A 17,174-nucleotide genomic window follows, 5' to 3' on the forward strand; every position below is an offset into this window, starting at 1 on the left:
CATTTGATGGATTATTCAGATATTAATGCCATTGTTTTTAAACGGAAGTCATCATCGAGAGTTATAATTATGCGTTCAAGTTTGTAATCAATGGAGGGATGGTATTATCAAATTTTATACGAACATTTAAATTCTTTTAGTGCAATGACTAAATGTGCTATATTCCTAGATGATGGGTTTCGCATTTGTGTACGGAGACATTCAATAAAAATTACGAAGTTCAATCGCTTATCGTATACGTATTTAGTGCATTATCGAATGCAGAGAGAAACATTTAATAAAATTACTCAAAGAGTTTGCTAAACCTAGAGGGAGGGGTCGCTGAGAGGAAAATTACCGATGGAATTAGAATGTTTACATGAGATTAAAACAGTAAGTTATCTAGAATGGTTTGTTAACATGTTTTGTTTGTGCATTCCAAAGCACAATTGCAAAAAAACGTGATTTTTATTGAATGATTTCCTCCCCGATAAAGGAAAAAAATTCATACCGTTCTTTTTAGCAATTGATGATCTGACGATGAGTTGGGTGAGAGTGTCAACGAATGAAATTATCGGAAAATATTGTCAATGATTGGGAAGGTATCCGTTAGTAGTTACGAGCTCGTGTTTCAGGGGTGATCCTGTTCAGCTCAGTTGTATACTTCGCCGAGGCTGGTACAACAGACAGTTTCTTCAAATCAATACCGGATGCATTTTGGTGGGCGGTGGTCACAATGACAACCGTTGGCTACGGCGATATGAGGTATATAATTATTAATATTACATCTGAAACGCGTTTTTTTTTTATTCAATTGCAGGTGTGGTGCTATTCTCCTCGGCAGTATACTTCGCGGAGGCCGGCTCCGAGAATTCGTTCTTCAAGTCCATTCCGGACGCGTTCTGGTGGGCCGTTGTCACGATGACTACCGTGGGCTATGGTGACATGACGTATGATGTACTCACTTTCATTAACATTTTAGTTTATTGCCACAGTATGCTCCTAATTTTTTTTAAAACTTTGATTTTTTTCATTTCCAATGAGTTTTGTCGTTTAAGATTTCATTTGGAGTTTAACTGTTAATTTTATTTATCAATTTTACTAAATGGTTTGTTGATCGAGTAACTGATTGCCATTTGTCCGCATTATTCCCCTCCCCCCCGAAAGATTGTTTACTTTGATTTATTTATTTATATTTGTTCTAATTATTTTCATTGATTGGGTTCGTTGTATTTACACTCATTGTTTTGGTTTATTTATTTGAATTACTGTGAAATAAAAAGTGATTCACGACTGTTTTTGAGAATTTTTGTTTACATTTTCTGATACACGGTGCCATATACAATAGAGTGATTAATGAATAATTGAGTCGCATTTATTTTCTCAGCGGAGAGCATCAGTATATTTTTGCTTAGATAGAGAATTTATTTGAAGCATTTGTTATACAGTTTGTTTTTTGAAGGCATTTGATACGCACCGGAATGCACTGTACGTTAGCACAAATTATTTTTTTTTTCACGTGAAATAGTATTGAATATTTGTACGCAATTCTTGAAAAGAAAAATTTTTAATCGGGGAAAATTCTTTGTTACAGTTTCGTGAATTGAATTCAATTGTAATAAGTAGAAATTCGGATGTTTTGTTAATGTTTATCACTGCCTAGAAGTGGACGATATGAGTGCATCATTGATCCCAGACTCTTCGGGTATTTATTATTTGCGTTATTTTATTTATTTTCCGTGAATCAGAATGAACTAATAAATTTGATTATTCAGTTTTTTTTTATTCTTTACTTTCATTTAAGTTTGTTAACCCGTGATTTTAATGTAAAATGGAGTACGTCCGACGTCATTGTTACGAGCATTAAATTTGTCTGAACCCAAACTTGAATGAATATATTGTTATACCGATGATAAATAAGGAGAAAAAAAACAATGTGAAGAGATGCTATCGTGGAAAAAAAATATTGAAGTTTGAGGGAAAAACTTGCACTTCTTAATTGGATTGTTAACATTTTTATCCGAATTAAGGGAGAGTCACGATCGTCCACTCGAGCTCTCTCGCATCCCAACAAAGAATTTTTCCAAAGTGTCAAGGTTTCTTTTTTTTTTCTTTTTTTTTTCATTCACCATCGTCATTCCCCCGAATTTTTAATGCATGCAATTCAAGCCCACGCTGCAATGCCGCGAAGAATGTCGAGGGAATGAGACAGGCATGAGGCTGAATTATGATTCGCTGTTTCATATTGCTCGGAGTCCGATGTAGATTATCGTGAATATCTTCAAAGATAAAAATATATTTAGATGATAAAAAAAGGCAGATTAATTAACCACAATTTTGTCTACCTTCCCGTTGAAAATTCATATCATATCATCAGCGAACCAATTTATTTTACCTGAATTTTTCATCTCCTTCATTATGATTCAAATGAATTCACCCCCTCATCACCCTTCCCGGCCTCACCAGTAGTTGGTTTTCCTTTAATTATTTTTTTTTATTTTTCTTTTTATGTATGCCCTACTGAGATAGCAAGATTCACTGAGCCAGATTCACTCGTGGGTCCCATCATAATTATGCATTTGTGTGAACTACCAGTTGTACGATTAGTCGAATTAGTGGAGCTAATGATTCATAAATTAAAAACCAAAGCTTTGAATAAAAAAAAATGTTTTCAAGCTCGAGATAATGTAGAACCCTTTGACAATCGGTCGAGACACGTGAATTGTTTTCATTGTGAAGAGAATAATTCACTAGATGAGCCTCTCGCAAGTAAAGCCACACTCGACACGGCACACCAAATAGACACCACACCTCGCACATAGCTCGTTTTTTTTACAAGAATGAAAAAAAAAATGTTGCATTGAAATGAAGTAAGAGAATACCGATGTGCACAGTGTCTGGTATCACTTGTAATTTTTTTCTTTTTTCTTTTTGAATAATGTTAAAGGCCCGTCGGTGTGTGGGGGAAAATCGTTGGATCACTTTGCGCTATTGCTGGTGTCCTGACGATTGCCTTACCAGTGCCAGTTATCGTCTCAAATTTCAATTACTTCTATCACCGTGAGACTGACCAGGAAGAGATGCAGTCGCAGAACTTCAATCATGTGACCAGCTGTCCGTATCTCCCTGGCACAATAGGTAATTATCAGAATGAAACGAGTGAATTTGATTGAGAGAATAAATTATTTCAGATAAGAATTTATGTTCTTGGCAGAAGAAAATATCTTTCTGGAAACATCTTCTTGTCTCTTGAGATAATTCTGAAGGATTTTATTACTTTTTTGTGTCCTCGAGTGAAACTTAACAATAAACATTCTCATGGAGTCACATAAAATTTTTGTAACATCGAAATCAATTGCTGATGAACGGGAACAAAATTATTTGAAATTTGTATTTCTTCGGTGTAATTACTTCCGACGGGGTTCGACTTAGATTTAAATTATGATAATTATATCACTCGAAAAAGGATGTGTATTTTGTGCGTGACCTTGAATGAGCTCCATTGATAATTATTTCGATTTTCTAAAGTTCTGATTTTCTTGAGGAAAGACTTCTGATGAATTATTTGATGCTCATAATTATTGCAGGAGTTCACCCGACGTTATAATTAACATGATCATATTCTAGAACAATGCAAGTGACGTAATTCAAACCTAATCAGAATTATTAGGGAATTACTCGATTTCAGAAATGAAGGATTGAAAAAATAAATACTTTTTTAAAGTAAATAGATATTTGGCAAAAATTTTTTTTCTCAGTGTACCCTTGGGTGTCACAATAAATTAAAAATGTTATTTCACCAAATTGCCCAAGAAAATTGTCTCATTCTTATTCATAATATTCATACGTGTTAAAGTAACTCGAGGGTAAAATAAGTGTCACATGGTCAAGGTCCAATGAGCCGTTGAAAATCCCTTTACTCAGGAAGCCTCAAGACGTTTGATTTGACACCCGCAAATCCCATGAATTGTTCCCACCGTATTTTTTTTCTCGCCATCCACTTTTCTCAAGGCAATTGAGACATAACAGGAGTAGTAACCGATATTGAAGTGTGTTAACAGGCCTTTAAATTTGATATATTGAATAATTTCATTGAAGCAGAATTGTTTCGCATAGGTCAACACAAAAAGAGCTCGATGTCGGAGTCGTCGTCAATAATTGAGCTTGAGGATGGTATTTTGTTAACCCAGCAGGATGTTGCTAAAAAGCCAAACTGCAATAATCCCCGTTACAATAACAACATTGCAAGCATTGAGACTGACGTCTGACTACTAGGTAATATGTTTAAAATTATTTATAAAAAAATCACAACGTCCGCAGACAAATCTGTACGAAGACGTTTAGGAAAGTCAAATTTACAATTTACTCTCTCTCTCTTAACTGACTCAAACTCTGCAGTCAAGTCAAAAATTTACTTGACTCAACTAAAACCACGTCTGAGTCATATCGACTGTGACTTGAATCAAGTCCTTGAAATTGTCCTCCCGAATGTAACAAGACTTACATCAAATTGACTGACACTTGAATCAAGTTTAAGTCAAGTGGCAACTTTTCTGTCCCTCTCACTTCAGCAAAATAATTCCAACAAAAATTATCAATTCAATCATTAACGTATTTCTCTCAAACAGTGAAGGAGACGGTGGCAGCGTGGCGGCCATTGAAGAAACACATAATGAAGAGCATCAGCTCCCTCCGGTACCTGACATAAGGTTCGTCCCAATGGCACTGCGAGAGTGACTACGACGATAAAGATAATAAGAACCAGAACCACACGTCCAGCAATTACTATCCACAAATAACACAAACATAGCCAGTTTGTGTTACCCAAAAAATATAAATAAACGTCGTGGTACAATCTACACCCTTCGAATGCAGCTCGATGTTATCTTGCAATTGCCGAAAGCAATTCGCAGATGCCATTTTGCACACCGAATTGTGCACAATCGAGATACATTGAGGGACCGATAACTGATGATTAACATACTTTTGGTACCAAAAAAATCAATCAATCCAACGTAGGGAATGAAAATAATGAACGAATGAGGAATAATCCTTGTGGATGCACATTGTTATACAGTGTGCAATAAGCATGCCAATTGCTGTTTTCTCGCCCCACCACCACCGACTCCAGTGTTCAAAATATCTAATCTCCGTTAGCGCCGTAAAAAAAAAAAATTCCCATCGACGAATTAAAGAGTTCAGGACTGAGAGAAGTGCGAGGACAAAATTGAGAGAAGACGATGAACGACTTGATGAGGAAATTTTACATGAAGAAGTCACGACAAGAGGAGTGAGGGAAATCTAGAGAAATTATTTAATAATAAGGTCAATAAAAGAGTGGGAAAGAGGGTTGAGAGAGTGAGGGGAAGGGGGGGGGGATAAATGGGGGCAGGTGGGAGCCCCGGCGGGCCGCGAGGATCATACAAGATAATACTCATTATTATAATTAATAATTAATGAAAAATAACAAAACAAAACGATTATATAAGGACGAAATAAAAAAAAATGTTTTACGAAACGATATAAAACAAAATACCAAAGACTACAGAGGCAAGGAAGGGCGGCGCCTTGCAGCGGTGATGAAGGATGAAATATGTAAAATTATAAGCGTACTAATGAAGTTTAAAATTAAATGAAAAACAATTTTTTTATCGGTCGTTTTTACGAGAAAAACAAAAATAGACGCTTCGGCGCGTCTTAAATGTCGAATTAAGTCCTGCATATATATAAATATACGTGAAGAAAGGGTATATTCATATATATATCTATGTATAATTTATTGGATGTGCGTGTATGTATGTTTTGTTTAATTTAAATATGAATGAATAATCAGATGATACTGAAGTGGGAATTACATGCGCGCACAACCATGGACAGTGGGGCCGCGGCTCGAGGATGGTACCGTGGTAATATATATAAGAATTTATTAAAAAATGGAAATAGCAAGTTGATACAAAAAAAAATCACAAATCCATGTAAAAATACCAAAAAAACATGTGAGAAGAGGTCTTGTCGTTAAATTTACTTTGTTTACTTACTTTTTCATCGAGAGCACCTGAACTCATTCCCGCGGGCGTCGCCGTACGTTGTACCGAGGGTGGAAGCTTTAAAAAAATATTTAAGTATCAGTTCATCATGTGCTCTGGAGAAAAAAAATTATTTAAGTCACGGATGGATATTAATGACAGAAGAAAATACTTTTTTGTTGACTGATATAATTATTATCCTGTGTAGGGCCTTGATAAAAAAATCCTTTTTGTATTTTCCAATTTATTTCCAAATCTTTCAAAATAATTGTAAATGTTGATGATTTTTATTGAATAACTATTCAAGGACATTTTTTTAATGATGATTTTATAGTTTAATGTCATTTTCTGGGAGTAACTGGCCTGAAGATATACACTCAAAAAAATATTTTCGTCTGTGAATACTGCAAAAAAACGTGATGATCGCAGAAATAATTGACTACATGGATTTCATTCGGATGCAAAATATAAAATATCATGTTCTTGGCAAAAATAATTTTTTTTTCTCAGTGTGACGATCGGTTTCGTGGGCGCAGGAAGAGCACTTTGTGAGGCTACAATATATGGGTGAAATGGTGGGGTCAGGAGTCATGATAGTGACGTGAGATAGGTACGGGTTACACGAATCGGTTTAAAAAAACAGAATGGAAAATGCCGCATGATGTGTACGTGACTGTGCACTGTGTCCCATCCTCTATTCCGTATGTCCCGGTGTTCCCTTGCGCGCATTCCAGTTTCAATTTTTTGAGCCTCTGACATCCGACGATGTCAGGGAAGGATGACGGCACTATTACTTTTGGAATGTTGAATTTTTTTCGCGATGTCAAAAAGGTTTCCGCATAAATTTGTTTAAAGAAAATGGAGAAAAGTTATTTTCACGTATGAGGAATTTTAATGTAAACATCTGGAGAATTCGGAAATTTCAATGAATACGGAATATCTACGATTCTTTTTACGGAAATTTCAGGACTTTTTCATCAGAAAAAAGTTCGGTAATTTCCCCCGATTTTCTCGCCATGCAAAAGCGGTAAAAATTTACCAGAAATTTACGGAAATTGTCCAACAAATTCACTACATTTTTACATTGAACAGTTTCTTGCGTGATTCGAAGAAATTAATCGTCCTATCTCTGAAAATATTGGGGCTAAACGAGTCGTCTTCCCTGTCCTTTTAATCGCATAATTATCAAGATTAAATTTCCAACCCCCCACCAGATTTCCCCTCCTAAAATCTAAAAATAATTCTGAGATCGCTTTTCAGAATCGTTGATAATAATATCGTTTACCCGGAAATATCGTCCTCTCCACAACTTTGTTATACATTTTTCTCGTCCTCTCGTCCCGTCAATTACGAAATTCCCCTTCGCATAAATTAGGAAAAGCAATTTGATTCCAAAAAAACGTCAGTGAACAGAAGACCTAGTAACTGGAACTGGCGCGCGAGTAACCATAATGAAATCTTCACTTAATTTTTCATCAAAGGCCCATTCTTTCAGGCAAAGAAAGGGTTCAAGTGAGAATTTGAAATTAAAAACGCAAAGCGTAGCCAATCCTTCCTGCCGATTCCATATTGTACCAGCTAGCGTCTACTTTTCAAAAATGAAAAAAAAACTGTAATTACTCTACTTAGCCGTAAAAATGATATTTCACCGTCTGTGTAAACAAACGTATTGTACAGTATGCTTTTTTTTTCTTCCAGCGAGTCTGGTGACTGCCTATCCTACTTCTCATAGTTATTTAATTGACGAAAAATTTTAAAATGATTAGACGAGAAAATTCTCGATGCCCGGCTTTATCGGGATATCCGCCATTGTGAAAGAAAAAAAAAATTATCCATCCATATACCGTCACACTGGTTGAGAGGTCTAAAATTTGGAACACGTGTTCACTGTAAAGAAAAAAGCAATTGAATTTTTCTCACAATTTTTATGTTTTGTTATAAATTTATATTTGTCTTCAGCGATGGACAAATTTTTATGAGTAAAAGCTCGACAATTATTTTATAAAACAGGGTGAAAGTGCACTAGCTTAAATTTTTTCCAAATTAGAATAATTATGTTAATTACGTGAAAATTTGATCTGAGCGATGAGAGTGAGGAATGACCAGTTGATCATTATTTAAGAAGACCTCTTGCCGTCCCACTTGATCTCCCAAAAAAATTTTTTAAATCAAGAAATAAAAATACCCTCAGCCACGAGCGAGAGAAATTCAAAACCATTTTATTGATGAACAAGTCTGGCAAAAAATGTCCCGATCAAATTCCTAGGTTATACGTTGAAACAAGCCCTAGATGTAAATTTGCATTAATAGCCGTAATGGTTAGGCTAGAGTAATAGAAACAATTCTTGGAAATAAATTATTATTAAGAATGAGAATACATGATCATTACGACGCGAAGTTGTCATTATATCATTACGGTTAAATATCATTAGAGTGCAAAAATTTCATGATCTGTTTTCATTTATTTACTGTTGTTGACGAGTTACGTTTCAATCAGAGTGATTACTAGAGAATTGATAACGGGGCTAGATAAGTCAGAGCTTGAGGCGAAATTAATCTACTTTTCGGTAAATAGGAGCGATGGAAGTGTCAATGACACGTCAATACATAAAAAGATTCATGATTCACGGGAAGCCGGAGTTGGTTCTGATGATTGTCTGCTCGTCAAATCAAATTGTCGTGCGAAAATAGGTCTAGAGTCGTCATCTACTCCATTCAAGTCCCAATACAACTTGAATCAATTGTTTCCCTACTTGATTCACATAAGTATCTCGTCTGAGTCAAGTTGCTTTGGTACCACATGATAAACATGACGCAAAACTCTGCAGTCAAGTCGGAAAATTACTTGACTGGCGTGAAAATAGAGTTTGAATAATACCCAGTGCGACATGAGTCAAGCTGCGAAATCGAATCATGAATATAATGAGGTTTGAATCAAGTAGATTAAGACTTGGATCGAGCCTTGAATCAAACTTGAATCAAGTCGCTGTGTCATTTTGTATTCTTTCGAGTGCGACAGCATTATAACCTGCGACTGCGGTAAAGTCAGTCGCTTCCGTACTTTATCCAATCCTAGCCATATCAAATCGTGGTCGTCGACTTGAATCATGACTCTTTTTTTTGCGACGGAAAAAAAATACAAGAGCCGTGATGGGACTTCAGATCTGTGAGACGGAACAAGAAAGTCGCACACATCATACACTCACGTTATATCATTACGAACCGCAATAATAAATGATAAAACATGAACGGACAAACTTAAGAGGCATTGACGGAGGCGCGAAAATATTCTATTAAAAATTATCCATCATAAACTAAAACGAGAAAATTCAATTCCTTATAAATTTTTCATTCTCAATGAAATCGTCATTTTCCCATCGCCTAAGCATAGGAGTAAATTTTATCAAAACCATTCAATTTTAATAGTAAAGAGAGAGATAAAAAATTAAATAAATAATGACTTTAGAGATGATGAGAGAGAGCAATAATTACACAATTTACGTTACAATGCTTTTAATACAAATGATGAAAAATATTTGAATTTCTCGCCTTGCTGATTTAGTGGAAAGTACGATGCGAAAAGAAACAGTTTAGCTTATTTAATGATGAACAATTGATGAAACAAACTATTCTATAAAAATGATAAAATTTACTACTGCTACTATACTATTATACTACTGCGAAACTTATTAATATTAACTGTAACCATCTAACGAGGTGAAAATTATGGTTAAATCAATACATACCAAACTACTCTGATAGACAGTGTGGTACTAGAATACACAAACACGTGAAGAATAGTCGAGTATTAAATAGTCGTGTAATTACATGGAATATTAAAACCATTTTGTGACGATTGAAGAGAGAGCAATGAAAAATTTTCATTCTTATAATGATGGTATGACAATAGGGAAATTATATTAATTTTTCGCCCCGCAATTCTAATATTTCATTATTTATTTGGCATTTACACCATTCATTGACAATTTGTGAAGTAATTCATAATGGGACGGTTCATTGTATGATTTTTCAACGAGTGAAATTCTCAGTGTAAATTGAATATGAAAGAAACGCCAAAATGTGTTTAATTTTTCGACTAGAAAATGCCCGCGAATCCATTGGACTTCCATAATTTATTCGCTCGACTGCTAGCCATCACATGATAACACGCTGTACTTCAATTTCACGCAATTTATTTATCTCAGAAATAGTGATTGACACATATTTGATTATGACACACGGAAATCGTTGAAATACGCCGAAAAGTTAAATGTCAATGTGGGGTAATGGGGTTTTGGGGGGAAAATTGCATCACTGAGCTGTGAACCAAGTGATGTTGACAATTGTCATGAAAATCTTGTGCTCTAAAGTCATGAATCGGTGAATTTTTTAGTAAATTTTTCACTTATCAAATGATTCGATTGATTGACACTCAATGGACTAATTCCGGTAAATTCTGATATATGTATTTGTCTTCCGGCCGCTAGACCATGAGACTTCACTTAAATTTCCTGAGAAACTTCTAAGAAATTTGGCCACTCTTGCCCTCAAAACAACTTTACAAAAAAATTCTTAATTTTGAATATTATTTCATTAAAAAATTCCGATGATAATGAAAGTGAGATGAAAAATTACGATTCTGAGTATACTTTGAATTTTTTGACAGTTGTCAACCTTTTGATACCACAAAGGGCTCTTATGAGGTCCTTTCAATCACATTAACTCCCTGTTATGGAAAATTAAACTCCATTTTTCACGGTATAAAATCCGAATTGACTTGATTCAGAGCTCGATGAATAAAACTCATAAAATTATCATTCTAAACCCGACAAAAGAGCTAGACCCTTCGAAAAACCAATCGCTGTATCGTGAATAAATGAACCGAGTAGGCATTCCAAAACATAAAATGATAACCTAATTTTCCTTAAAAAAATACTGAGAAAAATCTTTCTAGAGAAATCAATAAACGAGAGGAAAAAATAACCCAAAAATAGAAACAATTAAATTCGTCGCTGACGCCTAGCATAAATAAACAAGAGGAAAAATGCACTAAAGACTAGGGTTTAATCAGGCTGGCATAGAGTCTAACGAGAAATTAATAAAAATCCATGAAAAACGAGAAAAAAACACTAGTGCCGGTGCCGTTGCACATCCCTTATTGGCAAGAAAACTTTTCTCTCCGGATAATTTACAACAAAAGTAGAAAAATAATGATTGACCCTCATGGACCTTCATTTCTTCTCATCAACAAGCATATCAGCGCAAAATTTCTAGCGGCAAAATCCCCCAATTTTTGTAAACAATTCCATATGAATTAAACAATTGTATTCGAATTCATCGCGTGAATGTGCAATAGGGAATGTTCGAATGGCACCTCACGAGACACGAGAGGTGTGTGACAACGTGTGCGACCGCTCGTGGATCGAGCTGACCGCTTTCAAGTGATATATTTAGATATTAAATGGATAAAAAAAACGATTCAGAACTAAAAACCAAAAAATATTGAATTTAATGTAACCATTAACCAGGAAAAAAAAATTAAAGTTTGTTATAATTGAAGTTTTCAATAATTTGAGCCACATTGAATGATAAGTATTACTTATAAATAATAAGTAAATTTAAACATATACCTAGAACATATAGATATACTATATATATATATGTATGATGGTAATGTACATATAAATATGTATATAGTATAAAACAACGTCGAACGGTGGAGATGATGAACGTTAAATAATCGCTCACACTAAAGGATGAAGAGGAAATATTAATTATTAATTAATAATGACAAATGAAAATCATTCATTACCAGAGTAAATGGAGGGAATATACTATTGTTACCATGTACATGAATGAATTTGACTATGATTAAGCTACTCAGTAGGCTTAGAAAAACCAAAAATGATGAAAATGATTAGTATGAGACAAAAATAAAAATTATTTAAAAAATTTGTATAAGGGCTGCACGTGGTGTGGACTCTCGCGCTACTCTAGCCAAATCGGAATTCGTTTCATTAATTATTAATTACTTCATCGAGAAAAAAAACTTATTTATATAGTGTTGAGCACTGTTTTAAGTGCTTTTCATTTTTTGGCTGTGTGAAGCTTCAAACTAAATAACTGAAAAAAATAAATGAAGGAAAAAATACAAAAAAAATAATTATCGATTATTATTGGCTTTGCATAAAATCCATTCTCAAAATTTCTCCGAAAAATAAGGCAAAAATGATGATAATTAACAAAAAGAAAACGTGTTTTAGGTAACGGTATTAGAAAAAAAGTATTTTAAAACTAAACGAATCAATAAATTATCAGAAAAATCTTCGTAGTGAAGTGATCGAGAAACGAGAAATTTTAAAATTTCAATGATAAAAATAAAGTAAATAAAAAATTTAACAAAACGAATATCAGCGCTGTAATTTCTTCAATATGTTATAATTATTCCGCATCTCCGTTTGTACGCATTTTAGAAGAAAAATATTTGATAAAAAAAAATGAAAAAATGCAAGAGAATAACTTCAGATCTACTATGTAACTCTGACATAACGGTACTAGCTCAGATAAACATCCTGCCGAGTTGCCCCGGGTTATGCTAAGCGCCACCTGGCCCGTATACATTATTTTAAACAAAATGATGAAAAAAAAATAACACTAATAAACCACCATTGAATAATTAAAATAAAATGAAATGAAGAAGAATTACATTAAGCATCACGCTCATCATTATAGTAAATGGGATACGATAATTAATACATAGCTCTATTTTTTCGCCCGACGAAATAATAATAATCTATATGTAAAAAGGCTAATTTTTTAAGAACATCAAGCTAAAACTGAATTTCCATCTCTGGCAGCAATGAATGCTTTTGTAAATACCTGGTTATTATTATAAACTATTTTAAAGGGTAGAAATGATGGAAATACTCATGAAATAAAAACTGGCACCAGAACGAAGTTACCGAATTACGATGGATTTCATCACGAGAAAATGATTTTAAAAAACACACAAAGTAAAAAAATAATAATAATAATAAAGAAACAAAAAAGTCGGTCGATCGAATTTTAATATTCCGTGAATTTTGAAGTAAAAATTTTATGATAATGAATATTGATAATTGTAATTCCCACGACCGAGCCACGATGAGAAAATTGAATAAATTAATGGAAATAAAATAATGAATCAATTTTAAGCATCGTTTGCGGAATAAATTTGGGTATTCAGTGCCTTGCAGGGAGTCATTGCAATTTAACATTAATTAGTGTCACTTGGGTCTTCCATCGACTTATCTGTCGATTCCATGAGCAAGTCACTGTTCTCCCTTGTTTATAATTCCGCAGTCATGCCCAAGGTCTTCGCTTCCTTTCATTAAAAAAAAAACGTAAACAATTTTAAAAAAAGTAAAGTCTCTTCAGTACCACATGATAAGTCAGATGAATTTGCACACTTTCATTTTCAAACGCATAGTCATATTTTCTATTTGCGATGATAGAGGTGGAGATGATAAGAGTTCTATCGATGGAAGCGATTGCCAATAGGACGATGGCTCGTCGTGAGGCCAGCCCGGGCTCCCTTATAATAAATTACCAAAGAGAAAATCCAATTAGAAATGCAAAAAAAAAAATGGACGATTATGTGATAAGTGTCTTAAAAATTTGGGTTCACTGCTGATTAACAAAAACCAACTCATCTTAATTTTTACTATTTTTTCAATACTCGAATAAATTACTGAAAATATTTACTTGAACCGGGTACCAAGGCACTCAGGGCAATGATATTATTATGCTATTTGTTTACCCAATAATCTAGCATTAAATTATGTTGAAAAACGTCGAGGATAAATAATGGAACGATGAGACACCGAGATAACAACAAAAATTACCAAAATTCAATGCATATTTTCAAGTACAGAAATAGAATTTACTGTATAATAAATGTATCCCCTATTCAGGTGATACATATAACCTACATAAAAAAATACCTATATAAATTCATAAGGTACTTGTTTTCCCATTCATGAGTACCTCGTGCGTGGGCATGTCCTGTCAGTATTAAAATGAAAATCCCCATATTAAAAAAAACGTATGGAATCAATATAGGAGTAAATATCGTAAAAGAATGGTAAAAAAATACTTCGGAACGTAGTTTGTATCTATAAGATTGAAATAATCGTACGAACCCATCGTCGAATGACCCAAGAGTGCAAAGAAACTGAGGAAAAAGACGAGTAATAATTTCCAACAATTCTTTCGAACTACCTAACTACCTACAACATTCATTCCGCTTTGATTTTGTTTTACTTTTTATTATTCAAGGCGCAAAGTCGCTGTAAATAGATTTAAATAAACAATAAATGGAGCTGTTGGGACATACCCGCGTGTTAGAGTTAATGTATATAGAATGAATAAAGAAGGCAAACCAAGAATTTAAAATAATAAAAAAAACAATTACTGTAGTAAATGGGAGCCCGTTTGACGTTGAAAGTAACCAATGAGAGCGAGAAAGTGAATGCGTGAAGTGAAAGAGAGCGAGAGAGAGAGAGAGATGAACGAATGATCAAGAGATTCTGCTTAAAAGTGAATTTAATGAAGCAGTATCGAGCATTTCCAATAATACCGACACCAATAAATACTCCTAAAGATGAAAATTAAACGTAAAAATTGACTAAATGTTATTTAAAGAGATGAGAAAACATTGCATACATAGTGAGCATGCATTATCATTATCAACTAAAAAACCGTAAAGTGGAAAATATAAAAATTCGGAAAACAAAAACACTACTCTCTATGACTAATTGAGATATCAGTTTAAAAAAGGAAATTATTACTACTTATTAATTACTAATTAGCAAGATACCTTAAGGGTCAGTCATAATGGTAAACCATATAGTCTATTTGTTAATGTTTCAGATATTTTATTAAATGTTGATATAATGTATTGACGACATTCCTTGTTTGTGGCAAATCTCCCTCGCATTAAAAAAAATGAACTTAGAAGAATCTTTACCTCCCCCCAAAAACAATGCTCCACCTGTCTAAGCTGATAATCGTAAACGAGAAGAAACTGAATTAATTGATCGGTCAATAAATTCATTAATCGTACCCCTAAATGAAAAATCAATAAGAGATATTTAACAAAATCTAATGCCTTCGTACAATCGAAGCTGGCAATCTGCGCCGTGTTTGCGCCAAAAAAAATAGAATTTAAATTCGTAAAACAAATATTAAAACTGATTTTATTATGAAAAAAATACATCGCCGTTACGCTTGTCAACGACTATTATCGGAGAAGAAACAACAAATTTATATTAATTTAATATGAGTAATAATAAATCGTGGCAAATTGACTGACCGAGCGACCACCCAGCGACGTTTTAACGTCGTAAAAAAGAATTTATATAATTCTAGGGTTAAAAAAAACATTTTTATTGTAAAACACGAAATGAAAAATATTTATATTGTGCGAATACACGATATGCTGTGCGAATTTAACGAAAGCTATTGTTCTTATTTTCCTTTCTCAATTTATTATCTCAATTACTCTTCCCCCCCCCCCTTTTTTTTCATTGTCAAATATTTCCACACGTTTGTACCTATCGATCAAGTGGAAATACACACTAAATAAGTGGCTCGTACAGGTTGCAATGTTTTTTATCCACAATGAGTATGTTATTTCTAAAAAAAAAATTGAGGGTTATCATTCAGGGTCAATTTAACATGGGGCATCGCAAATCGTAATCTCACACTATACGAGGACAATATATGTAATAACATAACTGTACCAGCGCGAGAAAAATTTTGTGAATATTGATGAAAATGGCAATGATTGAATCGATAAGAAAATTAATGTCAAGAATTCATTCAACCTGTCAACATTGCACAAAAATAAATAAAAAAAAAATGCAGCAATTGTATCGTGTGAAAGTCTTAACTCCCCTGTTCAGTGTTGCCCGAACCAAAGTATTAATTCAATTAATAAAAATTTTCAAATGAAATATACAAGAGATGACGTGAAAATAGGAGTTGACATGCGCTTAAACAAATAATCATTATAAAATAGACGTTCTTCTGCAATCACCAACGGAAAATAATTAATTTAAACGATAAAGAAATGAAATAAAAAATTATAATAACGTAAATGTGAACAAAAAAAAATATATAACTGTCGCGAGTGCATCGACGATTTGTAATATTTTATAAATAAAATTGGCATATCAATTTTTAATCGAAGAATTTCACTCTGAAAAAATAAATGAAATGAAAATAAAGCGAAAAATAATGGATATGAAATGAATAAATTGTCATTCTCATAAAATGCTCTGCTGGTTTGGAGCTGTAGTCATATCGTTAGAGCATAAGTCTGTATGTGACGATGTTAATTATTGTAAGATAAACATGAAAAAAAATTAATAAGTAGGAGCGTATCAAACTATTTGTCTGGTATTACTGGGCATGCTTCAATAGATTTTTTATAAACAAGGTTCGTTCGACAAGATGAAAAAAAAAACAAAAAAAAAATAATGAAGAAAATTTCTTTCTCATAATTTTTTCAGATAAGAAAATAAAACATTTGTTTGCAACGAATTTTACAACTCGATGAAAAAAAAAAACAAAAGCAAAGAACAAATGAAGGATGTGAAATGAGAGAAAAAATAATAACAATCGCACCTCGACGAATCTTATCCTAATTTATCACCTATGCAAAAAAAGAAGATTTAAAAAAAAAATAAAAAATAATAATAACGTGTTTTGGGCCCTTCCGTCCAATTCGCCATGTACCACTGTCATTATTTATTTAATTTTGCAACTTACGTACAATAAAATTGTTATTGCTGAAATAATTACATTGTAATCACCTGAAATCATATATCACCCTCTCACAATAATTCCAAAAATACGGCAAAATTGATGAATCATTTTCGCGCAACGTTGGACAACTGATCCCGAATTCTGGAAAAATCCTCTACCAATGTTTTCAGAGTACTCGGTGGCAATTCCATGCTGATCGTCCTCTGTATGGCATCCGCACCATCGTCCACCGAGGGCTCCTCGATCTAAAGAAAAAGTCAAAACCAAAATGTCAAACATTTCGATCGAAACCATTGGTTTCAATAGTTTTTAGTGAAATAATATTCTAGCCCGAAAGTAAACTATAGGTGAAAAAGTATA

General features: G+C 33.5%; 2 protein-coding genes across 11 annotated transcripts in view; one reads left to right on the forward strand and one right to left on the reverse strand.

Annotated features, from left to right (window-relative positions):
* LOC135163403 (potassium voltage-gated channel protein Shaker) overlaps positions 1–16,846 on the forward strand; it is a 157,753-nt gene extending 140,907 nt beyond the window's left edge. For 6 of the 7 annotated variants that reach the window (XM_064122808.1, XM_064122802.1, XM_064122805.1 and 3 more), the window contains 4 exons: positions 800–929; positions 2,927–3,117; positions 4,081–4,254; positions 4,608–16,846. In XM_064122808.1, the coding sequence (XP_063978878.1) occupies positions 800–929; positions 2,927–3,117; positions 4,081–4,247 (488 nt within the window). In that variant the 3' untranslated portion in view covers positions 4,248–4,254; positions 4,608–16,846. The remainder of the gene's footprint in view (positions 1–799; positions 930–2,926; positions 3,118–4,080; positions 4,255–4,607) is intronic. The other variant, XM_064122803.1, reaches the window with a different exon arrangement.
* LOC135163413 (uncharacterized) overlaps positions 1–17,174 on the reverse strand; it is a 139,237-nt gene that overhangs the window by 57,117 nt on the left and 64,946 nt on the right. The window contains exons 2-3 of one of the 4 annotated variants that reach the window (XM_064122832.1): positions 16,862–17,059; positions 6,018–6,083 (exon numbers count right to left, since the gene is read on the reverse strand). The exons of 1 other annotated variant lie outside the window; for it this stretch is intronic. In XM_064122832.1, the coding sequence (XP_063978902.1) occupies positions 6,018–6,044 (27 nt within the window). In that variant the 5' untranslated portion in view covers positions 6,045–6,083; positions 16,862–17,059. Of the gene's footprint in view, positions 1–6,017; positions 6,084–16,772; positions 17,060–17,174 lie in introns of those variants that run through there. 2 more of the 4 variants (XM_064122833.1, XM_064122837.1) reach the window with 2 other exon arrangements.

This window comes from Diachasmimorpha longicaudata, chromosome 6 (genome assembly GCF_034640455.1).
Source record: "Diachasmimorpha longicaudata isolate KC_UGA_2023 chromosome 6, iyDiaLong2, whole genome shotgun sequence".
NCBI lineage: Eukaryota > Metazoa > Arthropoda > Insecta > Hymenoptera > Braconidae > Diachasmimorpha > Diachasmimorpha longicaudata.